At 33.0% G+C, this 22,498-nt stretch overlaps 1 protein-coding gene across 1 annotated transcript in view; it reads left to right on the forward strand.

The window, feature by feature from the left end:
- Nucleotides 1-22,498, forward strand: part of Eys (EGF-like photoreceptor maintenance factor) — a 1,514,165-nt gene that overhangs the window by 1,050,107 nt on the left and 441,560 nt on the right. The window contains 1 exon segment of the mRNA XM_077109730.1: nucleotides 18,814-19,037. Coding sequence (XP_076965845.1) covers nucleotides 18,814-19,037 — 224 coding nt within the window.

Consider the following 22,498-nt stretch of genomic DNA (forward strand, 5'->3'; position numbering starts at 1 on the left):
TAACTTTCACACCTCCTACTCACAAAACAGTTCATGACTAGCTGGTTTTTGCCTCAGTCTCTGCTGAAATTGCATTTATCGTGGTCAACAATGATGCCTTTGATGCTAAAAACAAGTGAACATGCTTCAAAGCTCAATCCCTTTCCTGTTGCTATAGCATTTTTAACATTCCCTTATCTTCAAATCACATTTGCTTCATTTTTTCCACATAATTATCTCCATGTCTTATTCTTGCGATTACACTATTTGGTTTCTATCCTAGTCAGGTCATGTTTAACACCAAATTTCCCTTGAATTTGTCTTAAATTTGCCCTTGAAAATTTGCCCTTAACTTAATATATGTAATTTCACACATTCCTATAACTTCAATCACTTCTTCAAGGTCACTGGCTTAAGAGCAGCTATATTGACAGGTGTACCAATCAGAGTCTGAATAGCCAAATGCACAACATGTTACAACAATGTGAGCAAGATTTATTTCCTAGATGCCAATTATACAAGAGTAGATGGAATATAGAAATACCACAAAGTATAATATAAAAAGTCCAAGAAAGCAGCTGACAAGCTCTTATCAAAGCTCCAAAGGACAAAGGAAGGGAACGGATATGTAGAAATAGTCATTCCTATTAAGAGACACAGCCAGTTTGACATGACCTCACAGAGCGGAATTCACAGGAATAACTATTTACTCTAACCTCAACCTCTGCCTCCCTCCCAACCGCTGCTAGGGCTTCCCATTGGTCCAGATAATCTGAAACTCACAACATAGGAGTCAGGAGCTGTATTGACATAGTTAGATCAGCTTCTTGGACAAAGTCCATGGTGGAGCAAGATAAAAAAATAAAATAAATAATTCAGGAGAAGTCATCTGAAATACTTGATACAATGGCATAGATTGAAAACAGTATGTATCTTTTAGTTATATTGCTAGTTTTAAATATATACCAAAACACACACTCAAAGATGTTCTCTAAACTAACATGCTCTTTTATGAAATGTTATAAATCTTCAACTCCCTGGAACAGAAATGTGGCCAGTTAACAATATCCTAAATCTGGCTTTCTTGCAATAGATTCCCTAGGAAACAGAATCTGAATTAAAAATTTATGTGGCATGCAGTCCCTAGAACAAAGGGAAAGGGGAAGTGAAGAAGGAAAAGGAGGAGGAGGAGGTTGATATAGAGGAAGGATCTATTACTGAGCAAACGTCATCTTAATGATAGGCAGAGCTAACTATTCAGCCATACAGGACATCTTACAATCTACATCACATCAGAAGCGTGGTGGAGAGAAAGGAGATTCCTCTGGTTCACTCCAACCCTACTCTTACTAAGTCAATTCCATCACCTGGGCATTAGCTCTCTGAACTTTCAGGATGCCTCTGTGGCCAGTTCAGCCAGACTCAGGAAGCCAGACCTCTGCTGGTTCAAGGCACAGGTGCAATGGCCCCTCTTCAGTAGATGAGGACTCATTCAGTGCAGAGCCGATACTTCTTTAGAGAGGGGCGAGCTGAAAAGGCAGGTGTGCTTGTTATAATCATCAGATCCCAACAAAATGTAAGTCCAGAAGTAATCTGTCACTAACCAGAGACCATTACTATAGTGGTATGAATATCACAAGAATTTGTTAACATTCTCACCAAAAAAACACCCTGATTTGTACAATAGAATGCATATTTATTATCACAACAAAAAAATGGGACTTCCAATCACATTTAAATCCTGGAATATCACTCAACTTCGTGTAAAATCCACCAACACCTCCAACAATGTTTGTTAAATGTTTCTACTATGTGCAATTAAAGTCTGAAAAGAGTAAATGAATCCTCACAGATATCTTGTGCCTTACTGTAGTTGCAGTGCACAAAGAACAGTTCATTAAAATGGCATTTCATCTTAAGCCATGCAAATACTAAGTATTATTTAACTATACTATTTAAATGATATGTTAATTAACTCTGAGGAATACTGATGCTCCCAGAAGCTACCCCATGTTTATCCTATGGATTTCATACTTCCTGGCATATAATTAAAAGCACTGACATGTAGAATCAAATCTAAGCCTCAACACGATTTGTAATGACCTTTCTGATCAAGATTCTAACACATTTGTTCATTTATTTAAGTACTCTACAACTATTGGATGATATCACTGTTCAATGGACTGTGTTGGGCACACAGAATGCAATGAAGAGGAAAAAATAGATAAAATAGGTAAATTTACAGTTCAGATTCAAGGGGGATTATACAAATAAAAAAGCTATTGCATTGCAATACAGGGTGATGAAATTTCTCTTAGAAGGAAAGGGGTCAAATATATAGGATGTTTGTCAAAACTAAACTTGATAAGTGTCAGACATAGCTTCCTATAGAAATATCTTTGAAGTTAAATTGAAACACAAATATGCATCAATCAGGGAAAGTAGAACTAAGGAAAGGAGAGCAAATTTTATGAAGACTTGAGAGATTAGAGATGAAACTCCTCAGGAGGCAGAACCAGCTTGTGAGTGGCTTTGAAAGCCATCATAAGGAGATTAAACTTGATACTGCAGCAATAGGGAGTCTCTGAATGTTCTAAAGAGGGAGTTACGTGAACAGGTTCACATTTTAACATGATCACACTGGCTGACTAAGGTGATTGACAGGATTAAAACTGGAGGCGAGGAAACAAATTGGACTGTTTTGCAATTACCTGGGCAAGTAAAGGTGACGATAAAAAAATGAACAGAGTCAGACGTATATGAATGGATTGAAGAAGTTTTGGTGATAGAGTGGATGTATGGCCTAAGGGAGATGGAGAAAAAAAATATGTTCAGGTTTTGAATTTGAGCTTTGACCGTTTGGGAGAGCTGTTAGGAAAGTGGATAAGATTTTAGGGATAGAGAGCAAGCCAGCTCAAGTGTTTGTGGCAGGTCAAATGTAGAGCTGCATGAATGGATCTGATCTGAAGCAGTAAAGAGAAACTGGGACTTTTCAACATCTATAAAATATTCAAAAGCTGGCATTTAAGAACATTCAAACTATAATACCACTGCAATTTTTGTACTGATTTATCAATTCAAACTCTACAATGAATAAATTTTTTAACTACCAATACTGGAAATATTTCCCATTCTTACATACTGTTTCTTCAGCCTAGGGTAACCTTTACCACCTAGAAATCTCTCTGTTCTTTGGGATTTTGATCAACTGACCTCTTTGTGAATCTTTCTTAAATTCCTAATATAGACGTAATTTTTCCCTTCTGTGTGTTGTCACAGAACCTCTTCCTGTTATGACCTTATCCTCACTTAACCTGTCCATGAGTCTCATTAACCTCACCAAATGCTTCTCAATAGTATGAAACCTGATAATCTTTCATACTCACCACCCGGCACAGAGTGGATACACAAGGAATATTTATAGCATAAATGAATAGGTGAATACAATTAACTCTTTCTGCCAAATATAAGCATAATAGTGGCTCTTCAGTAAAACAGAGAAATTGAAAAGGAAACAAGGTTTTACTTTGGGAGAACTATATATTTGTTTTATTTCTTAACTAGAAGAAAAGAAAAAAAAAACTAAGAGAAATTAGTTCTCCAAAATTTCTCTTATATTGTGCCTCAATGTTGGTATCACATATTTTCCTTTAAGTGAATCCCTTTTGGCATTCCTGATGATTATTTTAATATACTCTGTGAAGCAAGATAGCCTAGGTAGACAGAGGCAACACTAGTTACTGAATACTGCTATGTAATATTTCTAGTCAGTCTTGTATCACTATGACCAAAAGACCTGACAAGAACAACTTGAAGTGGAAGAGTTTATTTTGGATCATGGTTTCAGAGGTCTCAGTGCATAGATAGCTGATCCTACTTCTCTGGATCCAAGGTTAGGGAGAACATCATGGCAGAGGAAGCAAGCATCTCAGGACAAAGCACCAGGAAGCAGAAGAGAGAGCTCAATTTATCAGGGACAGAATATAAACCCCAAAGTCACACTCATACTGACCTCCCTACTTCCTCCATCCATACACTACCTGCCTACCATTACCACCTATTTAATCCATATCAGTGGATTAATCCCCTGATTAGGTTATAGCTCTCATAATCTAGTCATTTTGCCTCTGAACATTCTTGTGTTGTCCTACACATGAACTTTTCAGGGACACCTCATATCTAAAACCATAAGAGTAATAAATTAAGAGATCCATTTATTTTTTCTTGGTTAGTCCCAGTAGTTCTTTGGCACATGTTTGAATTCATACAGATTATGAGATTGAAGCATTCAAACAAATTATGTCAACAATTTTATGTCAACATTTCTTGACAAAAAAGGAGAAATTATAAACACTATTTCAAGGTATCACATTTGACTGCAGAAGAACTGATGGTACATGGACTATCTTCATTGTCCTCAGTAGACTGCTGACTAAAGCCTATTGCCCAGATTCTCACAGACAAGTCTTCAATAAATATTTTTTTAGTTGTAGATGGACACAATATCTTTATTTTATTCATTTTTATGTGTTGCTGAGCATGGAACCCAGTGTCTCACGCATGCAAGGCAAGTGCTTTACCACTGAGCTACAACCCCAGCCCCAATAAATAGTTTTGTTTTTTTATATCAATCAAGGATAAGTCCATTACTGCAATAATATAATGTCAGATGTTTAAATACAATTTTTTTTGCATGCAGAGATTTCAACACAGATCTATTAGATTCCTTACAGTACTCAAAAACCAGTGCAAGCTCTCATACTGTGAATATAAAACTACTGTGCCCAACATTTTCTCCAACTTTGTGAATTTTGAAATATAAACTTCCAACATTGCTTTAGCCATTTGTGACTATTCTATTAAGATTAATATGTTAAAGTAAATCTTTTAAATCATGCAAGAGACACTAGTAATAACTGCATGGTTTTCTCTTTAGAGAAATGATGAATTCCCCTGACCACAGCTGCCCTCAAATGAATGATGATATTGAGAGTTGTCATTTCATGACCCAACTGAGCAGGAATATTATTAAATGGATCGTTGTATATTTGTAAAAGTTATATTTGGATGGCATCTCACACAAAATACTGGTATAAGTTTACAAGCTCGAGTTTCCACTCTCACAACTTGGCAAGGAACTATTTTTAAAAGGTCAAAAAATAAATAATAAAAAATGGATACTATTAAGGGATTTCAATAAGATATCATCCAGGTAGAACCAAATAGAGAGCATTCTTCCCGGCATGAAGTTTCTATCTGCCTCATCAGTAAGTGGCATTGTTCAACCAGTCACCTAAACTGAAAGCCTAAGATTCACTTGTGTTTTTCTCCCTTTTTCATACCCTAAGAGGCTAACTTCTATGGGTTGTAACAACCCAGCTATTCCTGTCTTCTGACCTCCAGTTTAATTTGACCAAGAGGATAAGAGGACATTGAAGGACAGAAAGAGAAAAAGTTTAGAGTGTTAATTCTCATCCTAATTCAGCTGGGCACAAGTTAGTGGTGATTTAGGCCCTCTCTTAGAGATCACAGCTCTTATCCTATACCTACATTTTTATCTGTACTGCATAAGTTACCCCTTTGGGTCCATTGATAGTAACAAACTCTGGTCCTGGGCATTTCCTCAATTAGTTGTTGTTCTTCTTCAGCTTTTCTGACTTAGTCTGTGTATTAAACTCACTTTAATTATCCTTTCAGAATACACCATCTGTTTCCTGTCAGCTCCTGAATGATAGACATCTTGTACATGAAACTGATCACAATTGCCTTTTGTAAACAAAACAAACTTCACTGGAGTCTTTTTACCTCTCTACATGCCCAATAATCTTAGTTCAAGTTTCAAGCCTATTCTTCTCCTAGATTGTTTCAACTGTCTCCAGCTATTTCTGCTTTCCAAACCATTCTCTACACTAAAACCAGAGAGGCAATTAAAAAACATACATGGATCATTAATTTCCTATTTAAAAACCACTAATAACTTGTCTTTGCTTTAAAACATGGCCAAAAGCTTTGTCAAAGTGCGGGCTCTGCCTGTCTTCCAAGACTCTCCCTTTGGTGCGTTTTCTCTTTCTGTTTCTCTCACGCACTCACACACATGCATCTGTGCTTCCTCCATGACAAACCACTTATTTCTTTATGTACGCTATCCCTTTCCTGCAGGACTTGAAACCTCTTCTGATGGGGGGAGAGGCAGTGTTCCAAACTATTCTTCTTAGACCATCTTTCTTCTTACCAACTTCTTCTGTTCCTTAGGACTTAGCTACAAACCTCTTAGGGAGTCTCTTCCAGTAGATTTTTTCTTCTTCTTTACAAATGCTATCTTTTCACCTTCAGCCCTGTCACAGTACCCTTTGTTCCCTGCCAGATGCATAAAATTTTGGAGTTTCACGTCAAGGATTGAAATACATGGGCTCCAATCCCTTTCCATTACACATTTGCCTTATGGTCATAAGCAAGTTTGTTAAGCGTCTTACCTCTACATTTAGGTTATTTTGTATTCCTGTGAGAACTTAGTTTAGTACATATGAAGAATTTGAAGCAGTGCTAGATATACAGTCCACACTCAATACTTTAAGCAATTGCAATTGCCTACTTTCTCAACCCTGTAAGAAAGAAAAGAAAGCTCCTATAAAGGAGGGTCTCATTTCTACTAATCACCTTAGAATTTTGATTAGTGAGTTTCTGAGGCATACAGCAATCTTCATAGGTCAAGTGGTTGAATAAATGAATGAATGATCTGCAATGAACTTGAAATTTATTTCATTGCTTTCTCTCTTGGCCTCTAATGTTTTTCAAATACAGGCTAGTAATGTCCAAATCCAGCTTCCTTAAAGAATCCTTTCTCTGAAATAAATACTCTTTAGAGTTCCTATGAATATGAAAAAGTTGCTCTTTCCTTCTCAGATTCAAAAGACAAATTTGCATTTTTCTCTGCCAGCACACATGTTCTTATGGTTGGTGTTAAGTATGTGATTTTAATCATGTCACTTTGATTATTAGTCTCTCTTTCACTAATTTGGATGTATTTTCCAGGTAATCACACATTTTTAATTTTGGCTGATATTTTAAAATATTCTCCTTTCCTTCAAGTTTCATGTTAATTTGGAAGTATTCCAGAGTATTATTTATCCATAATGAAAATTACAAATTTAATTCAATTAATATAATGAATGCTTCTATTTCACATGGAACACTAATTAAAAATGCTCCATTATTTCTGTGTTTTGAACTATCCATAGTGTTAAGGCATTTAAACTCCAATGACTTCTAAATCTAAATAAAGTCATTAAGTAAAAAATGTGCTCTTAGCCAAAAACATTGCTTTTATGAATTTATCAGTTTAATTTCAATTTGCTATATTCCATCAAAATATGTATACTATCAGCATGAGAATATGAATTTCTAGATTTCCTTAAGACCATTGTTATAAAATTCAGTTCCCATAATGTCCCATTGTTTTCTGTATTCAAAATGGTTTGCTTTTTTGTGTTTTATCTCAGAAAATAACATAAATTAGAATATATATTAAGTTAAAAAAATTCATAGCAATTATCAGTGTCAGAACTATACTAAGTACTGACTATGAATAATAAGTAAAGTTAATTATTAAGTTTTAAATCCTAAAAAAGAAGATGATCAGAAAAACAATTAAGTACTGTGTAGTATAAATACAACAAAATATTATTAAGAATTGTGAAGTATGCATATATATAAAGTCTTCTCCAATAAAGACTCTACAGAAAATATCAAAACATAGAACATTCACATGCTATATATTCACATATATCAGTATTTAAAATAGTAAACGTTTCCTTAAACAGATATGCATTTTGAGAAATTTCTGTAGGATTTTAAAACATATGACTTTCATTTCAGGTAGTGTGGCAACCAGAAAAATATTCAGTTACAGGACTTATAGAGAAAAAGGTTGTTTTTTTAATAAAATATAGACTTATAGAGAAAAAGGTTTTTTTATTAGTTTCATATGACAGTACAATGGTCTTGACATTTCATACATTTGAATCAAATGGGGTATAATTTCTCATTTTTCTGAGTGTACAGGTTGCAGAATCAACATTGGTCATACAGTCACCTATATACATACAGCAATAATAATAATGTCTATTTTATTCTGATGCCCCTCCTATCACCCCTTCCCCTCCCCTCCCCTCCCATCTCTCTACCCAATCTAATGTGACACATTTCTTTTTGTTTTCTCCTCACAACATCATACATGTATTTTGTATAAGGATGAGGGTCTCCTTCTATCTTCTGTGCAATCCCCCTTCTCCCTCCTTTTCCCTCCCACCTCTCTTCCCTATTTAGTGGTAATCTTCTTCTCATGCTCTTCCTCCCTATCCCATTTTGAGTCACCCCCCTTATATCAGAGAAGGCATTTAGCATTTGTTTTTTAGGGATTGGCTAACTTCATTTAGCATAATCTGCTCTAATGCCATCCATTTCCCTGAAAATGCCATGATCTTGTTATTTTTTAGTACTGAGCTATATTCCATTGTGTATAAATGCCACATTTTTTAATCCATTCATCTATTGAAGGGCATCTAGGTTGATTCCATAGTCTAGCTATTGTGAATTGTACTGCTATAAGCATTGATGTGGCTGTGTCCCTGTAGTATGCTGTCTTTAGGTCTTTTGGGAATAGTCCAAGAAGGGGAATAGCTGAGTCAAATGGTGGTTCCATTCCCAGCTTTCCAAGGAATCTCCATACTGCTTTCCAAATTGGCTGCACCAATTTGCAGTCCCACCAGCAATGTATGAATGTACCTGATTCCCCACATCCTTGCCAGCACTTGTTGTTTGACTTCATAATGGCTGCCAATCTTTTTAGAGTGAGATGGTATCTTAGAGTAGTTTTAATTTGCATTTCTCTGATTGCTAGAGATGGTGAGCATTTTTTCATGTATTTGTTGATTGATTGTATATCCTCTTATGAGAAGTGTCTATTCAGGTCCTTGGCCCATTTGTTGATTGTGTTATTTTCTCACTACAAAGAAATGCTACATTCATTTTTGAAGTGGCATGATTATTAGCCTGATTTGATAATTCCACAATGTAAACAGGTGGTGAAATATCACAATTATTTATACTATTATTGATAAATTTATACAATTATTGTCAGTTAAAATTAAAATCAAACCAAAGAAAGAAAACAAATCCAATTATGTCAATAATAAAATTATTTTTTATTGGAAAAAAAGTTTTAAATAACTTGAATGGTGTAAAGAAAATAAACAAAATCTTTACAGCCAAAAAAAAAAAAAGAAAAGAAAGAAAAAAGAAAGAAGGAAGAAAGAAAAGGAAAGGGAAAAGAGAGAAGAAAAATAGGAAAGAAAATATCAGTTTCAGGACTGTACCTCACCATGAAGTATGAGGGGGAAAAAAAATCCCAATTGTTTATAAGAACAAACTGGCCCAAATTTATATTGATTATATCTTTAAAACATCTTAAAGAAAGCCAGGCATGGGGTGTAAATCTGTAATCTCAGTGACTTAGGAGACAGAAGAATTCCATGTTCACAACCCTCAGCAACTGAGCAAGACCCTGCCTCACTCCTTGGCATATACCCAGAGGACTTAAAATCAGCACACTACAGTAACACGGCCCAATTAATGTTTATAGCAGCTCAATTCACAATAGCTAAGCTATGGAACCAACTTAGATGCCTTTCAACAGATTAATGGATAAAGAAAATGTGGTATATATATGCAATGGAATATTACTCAGCCAAGAAGAATGGAATTATGGCATTTGCCAAGAAACTAGAGACTACCATGTTAAGTGAAATAAATCAATCTCAAAAAATCAAAGGACAAATATCCTCTCCATTATGTGTATACACACAATAAGGGAGGCAGAGGAGAACAGAAGTTTACTGAATTAGACAAAGCAGAAGGAAGGAAAGGGAGAGAGTATGGAAACAGGAAAAACAGTAGAATGAATAGGACATAATTTTCCCATGTTTTTATATGAATACACGACTGGGGAACTCCAAATATGTATAATATGTCAAAATACTTTCTCTTGCTATGTGTATCTAAAAAAAAAAAAAACAAATTTAAAAAAAATTAAGAATGGGCTGGGGATGTAGCTCAGTGATAAAGTTTTCTTGGGATAAATCCCCAGTTTATGAAAAAAAATGAAAGAGAAAATATTTTATAATATTTCCAAGTTGAAATTTTTCTCATGAGGTGAACCAAGGAAAATAAATACTCTTTAAAGAAATGTCATACACTAGTCTTAAATTTTTTTTCACAGATAAAATTTCAAGGAATTTGAGTCCACAGTGAAAAATGGCAAAACACCTGTAAAATTAAAAACAAAAAACACAAACAAACAAACAAACAAAAAGTAAGATAAGCGTGAGCAGAAAGGAGGAAGAAGTGGCTTAGATATGCAAAGACCAGATACTTCTTTTGTCAGAGAGAGAATAAAAATTTTTTGCTTGGTTATTTAAAGAAATAAAAAGAGAAAATGAAATATATGTAGGAGAAAATATACACAAAAACTGAGTAGAATTTTAAAAGATGGACAAATAAATATTAAAAAAATAAAAACATGTAAGTTATATTTTTAAAGAGTCAAGTTAAACAACTAGACAAAGCTGCAGAGAGAATTAATGAACAAGCTAGTATATCTGAAACTTTTATGAACATAGAGGAGAGAGAAAGAAACCAGTAGGATTGCAAAGAAGCTCTTAAAAAGGGTAAAATGGGGAAATTTAATTTCATGTAATAATAGCACATAGAAAAAAAATTATAGGGTGAATATGAGAGAATTAACATTTTCTCAAAATAGTTGAAAAACATAAATACTCCAATTTAAAAAGCCCTTTGAAATAAATCTAACTTAGATGAATAAAAATAATTTTATATCTTAACAGAGAATAGTGAAAATCCATTAAGACAAAATAAAAAGAAGAAAAGAAAAGAAAAAGAGAAATACAAAGGGAACTTATCAAAAATGTCCAGATAACAAAGATTAGTTTCCTGGAAAGGAAGAATAATTGAAGTCAACAAATAAATTTTCAACAGGAACAATGAAAGAAGAAAACATCAAAGACATTACAAACTGCACAGAAAGAGCAAGAAATATCCACTGAAATGATATAATAATGTATCAGTCTCTATGATATATAATTGTCTTCTCTAAATTTAGAAGTAAAAGCAGACAACCGACTTGAAGACGTGAGGAAAGTACATATTCCTGCAATCCAAAACAACTAAACTGACAAAATGAATGACAGGTAATACATCAAAAATTAAAATAGAAGTTGAAGCAACAGTGGGGTTATCCATTCTTGTAATTCTCACTCATCAGATATGTAACTATTTAAACCAAGATAGCATTTAGTTTTGATAAAAACTGGGGAAATTCATTCTCAAAAACTATTTGGAGAGTTTCATGTTATATAGACTTTCATGGAATATCTATTAAAATACAAACTGGACACTTATGTAACATAAGGAATTTCACCTCTATTTATTGCACAAATTTAATATATATTCCTAAAGCATTTATGCAATGATATTCACTGTAATATTTATGATTTTAAAAGTTGAAACAAACTAAATATTTATCAATAGAGAAATGATTCAAAACATTGTGATTCATCTACACTAAGAAAGTCTTTCATTAAAATTTCTAAGTTTTACATATATATGACAATAATAGATCCCTAAGATATTTTGTAACTGAAAGTGAAGCCAAAAACATGCAAGCAGGGGTTTTTGTTTGTTTGTTTTAGTTTTATTTAATAGCAATATTTTTAGTGTGATTTCCATGGCAAGAGTTGGCTGTATAGGCCAACTTATTTTTTCACCTTCCTAAGACATAGCTACAAGACTTTCCAAGTTCCCAATAGGTGGTGGACTTGACCACATGTCTAAGTTCTCATCAATGAAATGAGAGGGAATAAATTTTCTTACAATCCCTTCTTCCCTTAGCTTTTTCATAATGCCTAGTATTTAGGTATTTAGGTGTGACACTGAAGGATACCTCAGAAACCATATGCTGGGGGTGACAATTCCTGTATCCTGAGATGCTTGAATGCCATCAAATGACAAGGGAGCAGAACTCCACCCACCCTATGACCTATACTGACCGAACTTGACATGAACAGAAATAAACATCTGTGTTGTCAAGGCCCTGAGGTTTAGAAGATTGCATTGCTCATTTTTTTTTTTTTTTTTAGTACCAGGGATTGAACTCAGGGGCACACAACCCCTGAGCCACATCCCCAGCATTATTTTGTATTTTATTTAGAGAAGGGTATCACTGAATTGCTTAGCACCTCACTTTTGCTGAGGCCGGCTTTGAACCCAAGATCCTCCTGCCTCAGCCTCCTTCTGAGATTACAAGCTTGCACCATTGCGCCCAGCATTACTTTTAACTGACACAATTTGATATTAAAAACTGGTAAAGAATAAAAACTAAATTACATGCTTTTATATCTAGATATTATTTGTACAAATGGAAGACTGAGTTCTTACCTCTTGAGATATTTAATTTGGAAGAAAATACCAATAAGGATACTAGCTCTAGATACTTCTATAACATTTGAGGGATTTTTGTATTATTTCATTAATTTGGCATATATATAATGTTGACACATTAATTATGTCTAGGGAAAATCCAAAATAAATGTAGAGATAGTGACTATAAATTGTGTCTTAAAAAAAAAAAAAAGGCAGGGGAGTGATTTCAAGGTTGAAGTGCTTCCCGGGAATGCTAGTATATGAAAGTTACAAAGCATGAAATTTTAAAAATATTACACTAAAATGTGGTTAGAATATATTTTATATACCACATTCTCTATTGATAAACATTTGTTTCAACTTTTAAAATCATAAATATTACAGTGAATATCATTGCATTATATATAGAGAGAGTCACTGGAGGTCAATAAAAGTGAAAAGTAAGATGAAACCAAATAAAAAAGTAGTGTAAGCTTTGCTTTGGAATATCTTTGGATATGGAAATAATAGAAGAAGAAAAAGTATGATATGTAATGAGAAGAATAGATTAGAAGAGTTGGGAACTGATGTTGGAGATGAGAAAAGGGAAATTTGAACATATAAATGATGAAAGTTTGAGGCTGTTTTACTAGTTCATGAGAAGAGGAGGATGGGTATAGAATTTAAAATAAGGAAAGAAGAGGGGAAAAAATCCAGAGTTTCTTCTACTTCCCGATTTGGTGTACAATCATGAAATATTAATCTCATTCTCAGCTAGGTTTGGCCTCTGGCATCAAAATTCAGAGAGGTTGAATGTTCTCTCTGATCAAGAACTAAGAGAGCTGGTACAAGGAGGGGAGATAAGAATCTATCAAAAGAGACTACTTTTCCACGATAACCCCTTAAATTCTAAGTCCCAGTGGCCTAAGACGCACTGGGGTCTGGGATGCCCAACAGCGATGTGTTGAACATTGACTATGTGAGAATGCTTGTGGTTTAATGCTGTGGTCTATTGCATATAAATATGTTATAGCTAAAGAATAGAAGACTGTGAGAATAAGAAATGCATTCTAGTGGGAAAAATTAGTAAAATGTGAAAAGAAGATCTATTAAATTCACAGTATCTTGTTTGAGTGAGTTTAGTAAAATGTTAAATACTCCTGAATTAGTTGTTAAGTTATAATTCTTATCCTATTATATAACACTATGTTCTCAAAAAGAGAAGGACTGGGATGCATCTCAGTGAAGAGTATGTGTCTTTAGCATGAGTAAGACACTGTGTTCAATACCCAGCACTCAAAAAATATGAATCAAAATAAGAGGAGTAATACCTGGAATCATGTTTGTTTAGGTCAATTTTCCCATATATAATTTGTTGTTTTCATATTTAATTATTCTTTTGGTTGACAAATGAGAATTTTACATGTATACCAGTAATTTTACATATTTCTTCTTTTAATATAAAAATGTCAGTTGAATATATTTTAAATAGCGAATCTGTTGTTTTGCTCCCAGATAAAATTCACAATGATTAATGATTTTCAAAGTTATTTGATCAAACTAAAACAATATAAAATGTTAGAGCTGAGAATGGTAATTTAAACTTTCGAAGCTATTTTCAATATGTCTAGCTATCTTTGGGCTATTCTGATGTTTTTAGAATTTTGAAAGTTAAAGCAGAAATTGAATTTTTTTCTGAATTTATTAATGTTAGCAACCATCACTAGGACAATATTAGGTGTTATGAGATATCATGTGTGAAAACTGAGGGCCTGACCACTGAGAAACACTACAGAAATAGTGTAGGAGATTAAAAAATAAAGTTATAGTGTTAGATGTAGATATACATAAAGATGTGTTAAACACAAGTTAAGTGTATATGTTTATAGGTATGAAAATTGATCACATGTAAGTAGAGAAACAGATAACTTAGGAAGATGGATAAGCAGCCACATTCTTTTGTGAGTACCACTCTTAAGGGGAGTTCTTCATAGCAGCTCCTTTGCCATTACTCCAGGAAAATGTAAGAGACCCTAGTTATGCCAATTCAGAAAATCATTTTTAATTTGGGGGAGCATTATTCTTCCTACCACATGTATAAATGAATAAACATGATTTGAAAAAAGAGCAAGTAATTACTTTTTGGTACCTGCTGAAAATTTAAACTTAATAATACAATTCTTCATTTGGATTATCACAAATATGGTAAAATCTCTCACTACATGAATTGTAGCAACTATTTTGAGAGAAATTTGGTAAATTCCGTAAGAGTATAAATGCACATACCACTTCTGAGAATTTATGATGTCATGGCTAGAAGGTAGAAGAAAGGCAGAAATTTTGATCAAAGGAACTCTTCTGTTGCTAATAATTTTATAATAACAATAATAATCCATCAAGTATGTGGAAAGGATGTGGAGAAGCCTGCATTCATATTTGCTGGTAAAAATGTAAAATGGTGAAGCCTTTTTGTAAAATAAATTTTCTGTGGCTGAAAATTTTGAACATAAAATATATGATCCAACAATTATATTTCTAAATATATCCCAAATAAAAACATACACCCAGACAAAAATTTGAATATTAATGTACATAATAATGTTGCTTACAATCACTAAAATATAAAGTTATAATATATATATCATTATGAAAACACTAGTCGAAGTAAAAAGCCAGCATGAAGATTACATATTAGATGATTACATTGATATGAAATGTTAAATATAGGCAAATCTATAGGATAGAAAGTCAATTTAAGGTGCCTAGGGCTGGGCTGAGGGATGTGGTGAGGAGTGAATGCTAAAAGGCAATGGGGGCAGGGAGGTGTTTTAAAAAATTTTCTTTATCTATGCTACTTTGCATGAAGTACAAGTTTTTTATTTTATTTATTTTACCACTTTCTAAAATCTAACAATTTTTCAGACTTCCATTCTTACCTATTCAGAGCCCTAAGATCAATAATTTTCTACTTGAGTTTCTTCATTTCTATTTTAATATCACATCGTCATTCCAAAAATTCTCTTATATCTCTACTGTGAAGCAGAGTTCCCAGAATTCACACATCTGAATGAGCCCGCTAATCTTTTTCAGAATTTGAAGACAGACAAGTATCTACCTAAAAGTGACAAAGTCAGTTGCCAATGATCAGAATCCCTAGGCTGAAGCAAAGCAACTTTTTAGCCCCGTGGTTTTCTACATCTTGGCAACTCAGCGATTCTGTAGAATCCCCTGGAAGGATAGACCTGGGATGAAGACAATGAGTATGCATCCTTCTTTCTGGTTCCAATTAGATCTCTACAACATGATTGGAAATCTATCCTATCTACATGTTTTTTCCTAATGATCAGGCTTGGTTTTGAATGAAATAAGCATGATATTCAGAAATGAAATCATTTAGAAAAAGTTCTTGAGAGGTTACATCTCATTATAACAATGGGTGGTACATTTCTACACCCTTGTACAAAGTTATCCAGAAGCAATCAAAGTTTTCATACTGATTATTTTGGACACAGAATAAATCAAAAACTTATATAAGAAAGGAAAAGAACTTCAATTTTAATAACATTATGCCTTTAAAAATAATTTTGAAAGTTTCAAACCTTGATCTCTTTCAAAGCTCTCATACTTTCATAATTTCTAGAATAGAAAAGATTTGTAACTTTAATATTAATTATATTATTATGGCCAAACCTCAATATTAACTTGATATTTTTAAGCTATTTATCTTTATGTAAAAATAAGTAAAAATGTGGCCATCAGAATAAATCTTTCTTTTAAAATATATAACAGATCAAATTAATTTTATTTTCATTTTAAATTCTAATGTAGGTAAATTCATGCCATAATTTATAACTCATAAAAACTGCTGAAAATCAAGAACTAGCCATACTGATATAGCAGATATGTAATCTAATCTTTATAACATAGAATGTATCTGATTAGTGCTGCTTTCAAAATTTGATTTATGATGCTGATATTTTAATTGATGGATCAATTGATAGTAATTATTTTGTGTAATCAGTTAACAACTAAAATGTGCAACATATTGATTCTTTCAGGTGAGACACAGACTCCCTGAGCAGCCACAGTATGAGAGGGAAGTAGTGACATTTAATTCAGTCTAATTTATTCCTCAGAAAGAGGTGATTGACTGCAGTTCATGAATTCCATGGCAAGTGTTAGACTAAATGGTGAAATCACTCAGAAACACTAAAACTAGAAATTAAATTAGAACATGGAGTACTCAGCAATAAATCTCAGGTAATTCATATTATCATTGCCATTACACTTGAGGAAAGTTACCTTAGAGGGACATACCTATATAGTGAGTATAAATAGGAGAAATTGTGCTAAGCCTGCAAGAGAAAAAAACAGACAAAGTTAAATGTGAAGAGTTTATATTATTTATAAAACTAAAAAGTCATATCATAGAGTTATGAAATTAATCCTAGGATTATAAAATTATTTTTTTACTAGCCATTTTTCTAATTAGTAGTGTGGTATATTGCATGTTTACGAAAAAAAAAAAAAGGTTCAAATCCATGTATAAAATATTTCCCAGAAAACCTGCTAGGGAGTCAAGCATTGTTGTTTAGGGATAAAATGAAGGAAAGAGCAGAGGTGATCCATCCATCCATCCTCTATGGAGATTGCAATCTAGAGGTAAAAGAAGAGAATCAGGCTCAAACAGTCATAAAAATAAACATATTGTTACAAATCTGGGATGAATTCTGGAAGGAACAATTTCAGGCTATAAAAGGATTATAAAAATAAAGAACTAATCTTTACATTAATATTACATCAGCAAAACCTTTTTATAGATTATTGTCTATTTCATTTTCATCTCTTTTATGTTAATAAGTTGACATTAGTACACTTGGTAGATACAAAAAAATGTGTATTTTAAATCTCTGATGTCAGTCAGTGCATCTTTTTTTTTTAAAAAAAAAATATGTTTTTAGTCATTGATGGACCTTTATTTAATTTATTTATTTGTATGTGGTGCTGAGAATTGAACCCAGAGCCTCACACGTGCCAGGTAAACACTCTATCATTGACACAACCTCAGCCTCAGTTAGTGCATCTTAAAATTAATCTCCTTTGCTAAGGTTTTATTTTTAAGACAATGTACAAAGTAAATATTTACTCAGAAAAGTTGTTGAGTATTTTTATTGCAGTAAGATTTTTATGTTAAAAAGATAATTCTCTCATGATTATATTAAGTGAAAATTCCAGAATCACTGTTTCCCAAAGAGTATATAGCATGCTAAAGACAATAATTCAAATGTTTAAAAAATATTTACTATGATTACGTATAGCCTAATAGGAAAGTCTGATATAAAATAACTACATGAGCACATGGCAATGTGCTCTACACCATCGCTAGCAAAAAAGTCATTTGCTAGACCACCGCTAGGACTTTACAGCTGGGAGAATCATCAGCTTTATCTTGACTGGCTAACGGCAACTGAGAAGACTAAAAGAAATAATTCAGGTGTGGACGTAGCACTTAGGCGAAATCTCAGTAAGATGAAAGGAACAATCATGCACATAGAATGGTTTGAACAAGTTTCCCCAATGAGGGAAGTATAGAGTCCTTAGAGAATACACTCACATTTGGTTTGAGAGAATTTAAAGCTTTTATTAGGTATCATTCTATGGTGAACTGGAGGAGCAAAGAGGAATTAGATTGCCTAGGGACTTTGAATGTAAAGGTAAGGAATTTCAATGTAGTTCAGAGGGAAATTTTCATTGTTTTGTTATTTATTTAGGAAGAAAAAAAATAAACTGGTAGTAATATTTATGAAGAAATTAGGGAATCCTTCTGGGCATTTCTAAGGTACCAATTGGATAACTTCTAGAAATAAATACAAGTCCCCTTGAGAAATGCAATCAACCTAGAAATAACTCAAGTTCAAACAATTTTAACATCAAAATGCAAAATGGCCTCACTTTTGATCTTAGGCTCATAAGATTTGAAATAGTTGAAGAGAGACTGTGTTAGGCAAAAAGTTTAATCTTTTCTATAACAGAATGTGCTTGTAAGCCTTTGTAAGCCTTTACAAAGGCCTAAACCAAGTTTCTGACTACTTTAGAGACAATTATTTAGCTTCTCAGAACCAGTACACAACAAGACCTTCATAAATCACTCAAGGTTGCACTCTGTGACTCAGATGTTTTCAACACATAAAATGACCATCTTATTTGCCTTCAGTAAACCTTGGATCAACGTGTGTGCACCCGTAAGCGTGTATTCCCTCTTATTTTAAACCAAATTTCCTATTATCTCTATGTAAGTTCCAAGAGCTTTTACTTACATTGTTTTTTTTTTTGTTTTTTTTGTCTGTCTCTAAATCACAGATCTCAAGATCTGTCTCCAATGACCTCCGTTGTTCTTTCTGTTATGATGCAAGTGACCGATTCCAGATGTTCTTCCCTCAGCCTCTCTCCAGCTGCGCCACCTGTCTGCCAGGAAAATGAGTGCCACAATGGAGGCACTTGCCACCCCCTCTTCCTGTCAAGCACTGTCATTTCCTTCCAGTGTGACTGTCCACTACATTTTACAGGCCGTTTCTGTGAAAAAGGTAATCCCTTACATTTCTCTATTCCTTTTGCAAACGTCTTAAGCCAGTAGAAGAAAATCGAAACACATTGGAAGTCTACAGCTGGATACTAGCATAAGCAAGAAACATCTATAGTTTTATTTTTAAATGAATTCTCATAGAATACTTCCAGTTTAATACTTCAGAAGCAAGCCTAAGCTTTTGTTTTGTTTTGTTTACATTAAGAATGCCTTCAATATACATTTTCAATTTCCACATAAAATAGGAGTTAAAATTCAGATATGGTGTTACGTTATTTATGTTGTTACTTCTAAAATAATGGTGAATCGTTCCTTTGTTGCCATGGACATAATCAAGTTCCAATACTATTTACATTGCTTAATTGTTAATTAAATCACTGAGTTTTTATATTTCATAAACAGATCCCCATCTTTAAAATATTTTGGTGTTAAAAAACAGCACATTGTTTTTTGGTGCCTAAGATTATGGTCTCAGTATTAGTGGAGCTATTTATGAATTTTTTAAGAATCCCTATTGTCAACAGCTAATAGACTCCTAAGAGGTTTTCAGTTAATTAGATCAGTGTTGGGCAAGTAAAGTCAGAAACGCCTTGGGCACAGTACAAATGTATTAGGTCATCGTGTGCTACTTGGTCCTGCACTGATAGCTGAAAAGTGTCACTGTTGTCTATGTGAAGTTAATCAGTAGTTCTAAATTAGGGAAGTGGGAATGAGGATTATTACTAGATTATGATTTACATCACAGAGAATTTCATTATTTATCCAAGATTATATTGAATAATTCCCTTTTAAATGCTAAAATGGGGGATGATGCTCTGAAGCTAATTCAAAGTTACCTATTTATGTTATCCAACTCCTCTTCCCATAGACCCTAGTTATGTGGAGAAATATTGTAATATATAGAGAAGTAAGCAAACAAATATATCAAAAAACATAGAAATGCAAAGTTTATTATTGTATTCACATTAAAATATCATATAAATATTCTTAAAGTCTATTCTTTAACTGTAAAATATTTTTGAAGACAAATTACACTGTAGCTTGACATTTGGGTGAACACTTCATGTTCTGAAAAATATCACAAGGTTTGTCTTCTGCTATAATTGAGACCAACTATGTTACATTCTATGAGTACAAGTATAGGGGAAAAAATATGAGTTGTAAAACTCTTTTAGCACCACAATTAGCCATTTGAAATACCTAGAGGACATTTTCTTTAATTTTGTACCAGATAAAATCTTCTAACTTTCCTTCAAATATGCTTTCATATTTTAATGTCTGAATGTGAGTTTACCTCCTCACAAGTATTAGAGACAGAGTATTAGAGACCCTCAAAGTAATCATTTCTTCCTACCCTAATATCTGTGATTCTTCATCCTTTAACTCCTCACTTAGTAGTTTTGACGCTTCAGAAAACAACCCACACTTTCCTCAAAAAGAACAGAAACTCAGGATTATCTAGAGTTAAACCTAAGGCTTGACTCAGATTTCATTGTATTCGGTTTTTTGAGAACATAGGAAACTGACCTCAGAGAAAGAATTAGAATTCTGCCCTATATTCATTGTTGGAAAAATTTTTCTATATTATTAATCACTTTTTACCGTGTATACTTTAACTGTTTTTCCTGTTAAATTATAATATTTTAAGAACTACTATTGGGTGATAATGTTTTGCTAAACACCAGTATTCTACATAATAATCAGAATCTATGGCCAATATTTTATTAATAATTATCACTGGTTTAAAATTGCATTTCTAAAACACACTTTAATTTGGTAATATACAAGGAATTTAATACGCAAAACAAAATCCATACATCAGTATTATTTTTAGCCTATGAGTTATCATAGATTATTGTCTGAAATTTTATATTTTTGCCTCTTTTTCTGGGGACCTGCTTCCATCTAACACAATGTAACAGTATAATGTGATGTGCATTTTCAAAATTAGAAATTATTTTTTTAAATGAAAAATAGTATTTATTTTAATCATTTACTACTTACATTTGAAGAAAGTACCTGTCTTCTTTCAGTCATAAAGAATACCAAGAGTAGGTTTGTGATTTTAACCTAAGGCCTAAAATAAAATTTGTAATAGTATGCTCCTTAGAATCCAGACTCATGTTTTAATATTTGAAAAAGGCCCAAAATTCAGGAATCTGGTAACATGAATTACTTTTTATAGAATTAGCGATCTTGCCCAGATGCCACAAATTTTAAGTGCAGATTTCAATAAACAATATTATATGCCAGATTCAAAGTGTGTCAACTGTCTGGTGAAAACTTAACTTTAGATAAAATCCTTAAATCTTCCATATTCATCTTTATTTATTTATATTTATTCTATTTGTAGATAGAAATTTTCTTAGAAATTTTCTCACTATTTAATGATAATAATCTACAAATTAATTGGAATTTACAGACAGATCACCATTAAAATAATTTCTTAAATACATATTTTATTGACTATAATATACATCTAAAATATACTAGCTTCCTCCTTATCCATGGTTTCACTTTTTTCAGTTATACGTGGCCGAACTGTGGTCAGAAAATATCATAGGAAAATTTCTATAAATAACCAATGCATAAATTTTAGATTGAAATCTTGTGTTCATGCCCTATTCTGCCCAGAATGAATGAGTCGTTCCTTTATCTGTGTATCCATTCATTATACTTCACCTACCCCAGTACTCACCTAGTGATCATCTATGTTATCCAATCACCTACTGCTTGTATCATAGTGCTTATGTTCATGTAACCCTTATTTTACTTATAGTAACACCAAATTGTGATGTTGATGATTTGAATGTACCAAAGAGAAGCCATAGAGTGCTTTCTTTAAGTGAAAGTAGAATAATATTTTGATGGAATAGAGGGATCACATTCAAATAATTTTTATTACAGTATATTGTTTTAATTGTTCTTTTAATTATTGTTTAATTATTTATAGAATGATCCATTTATAAATGAAAATTATATTTAATTATAAATTAAAATTAAGTTATATCATCATAAAGTAGATTTAGCAGTACTTGAATTTCAAGGGCTGGGATGTAGCTCAGTGATAGATATTACTTACAAGTGAGTACGTATAGGGAAAAGTACAATAGCTATAGAGGGTAGTACCATCTGAGGTTTTAGCCTTCTGAGGTTTCAAGATCCATTCAGGTATCTTGGAATGTATGTATAATTGGGGATGATGGGGATGGGAAGCGTATGTATGTGAACTTCCGCTTCAGGAGTAAAATTTGCAAATAACTGTGAAGAATTTTGACTTAACCAAACACTGCTCTGAATGCTTTATACATTTCACTTAACCTCAGAGAAACCTGGCTGAAGTAGGCTTTCTAAATTACCTCCATTTACAAATGAGAATTCTAAAGCCTAGAGTTGCTATATTACTCATTCAAGGTCACAAGGCTTGTACATAATAGAAATAGGATTAGAAATAATCTTGGC

This window comes from Callospermophilus lateralis, chromosome 6 (assembly GCF_048772815.1).
Source record: "Callospermophilus lateralis isolate mCalLat2 chromosome 6, mCalLat2.hap1, whole genome shotgun sequence".
Lineage (NCBI taxonomy): Eukaryota > Metazoa > Chordata > Mammalia > Rodentia > Sciuridae > Callospermophilus > Callospermophilus lateralis.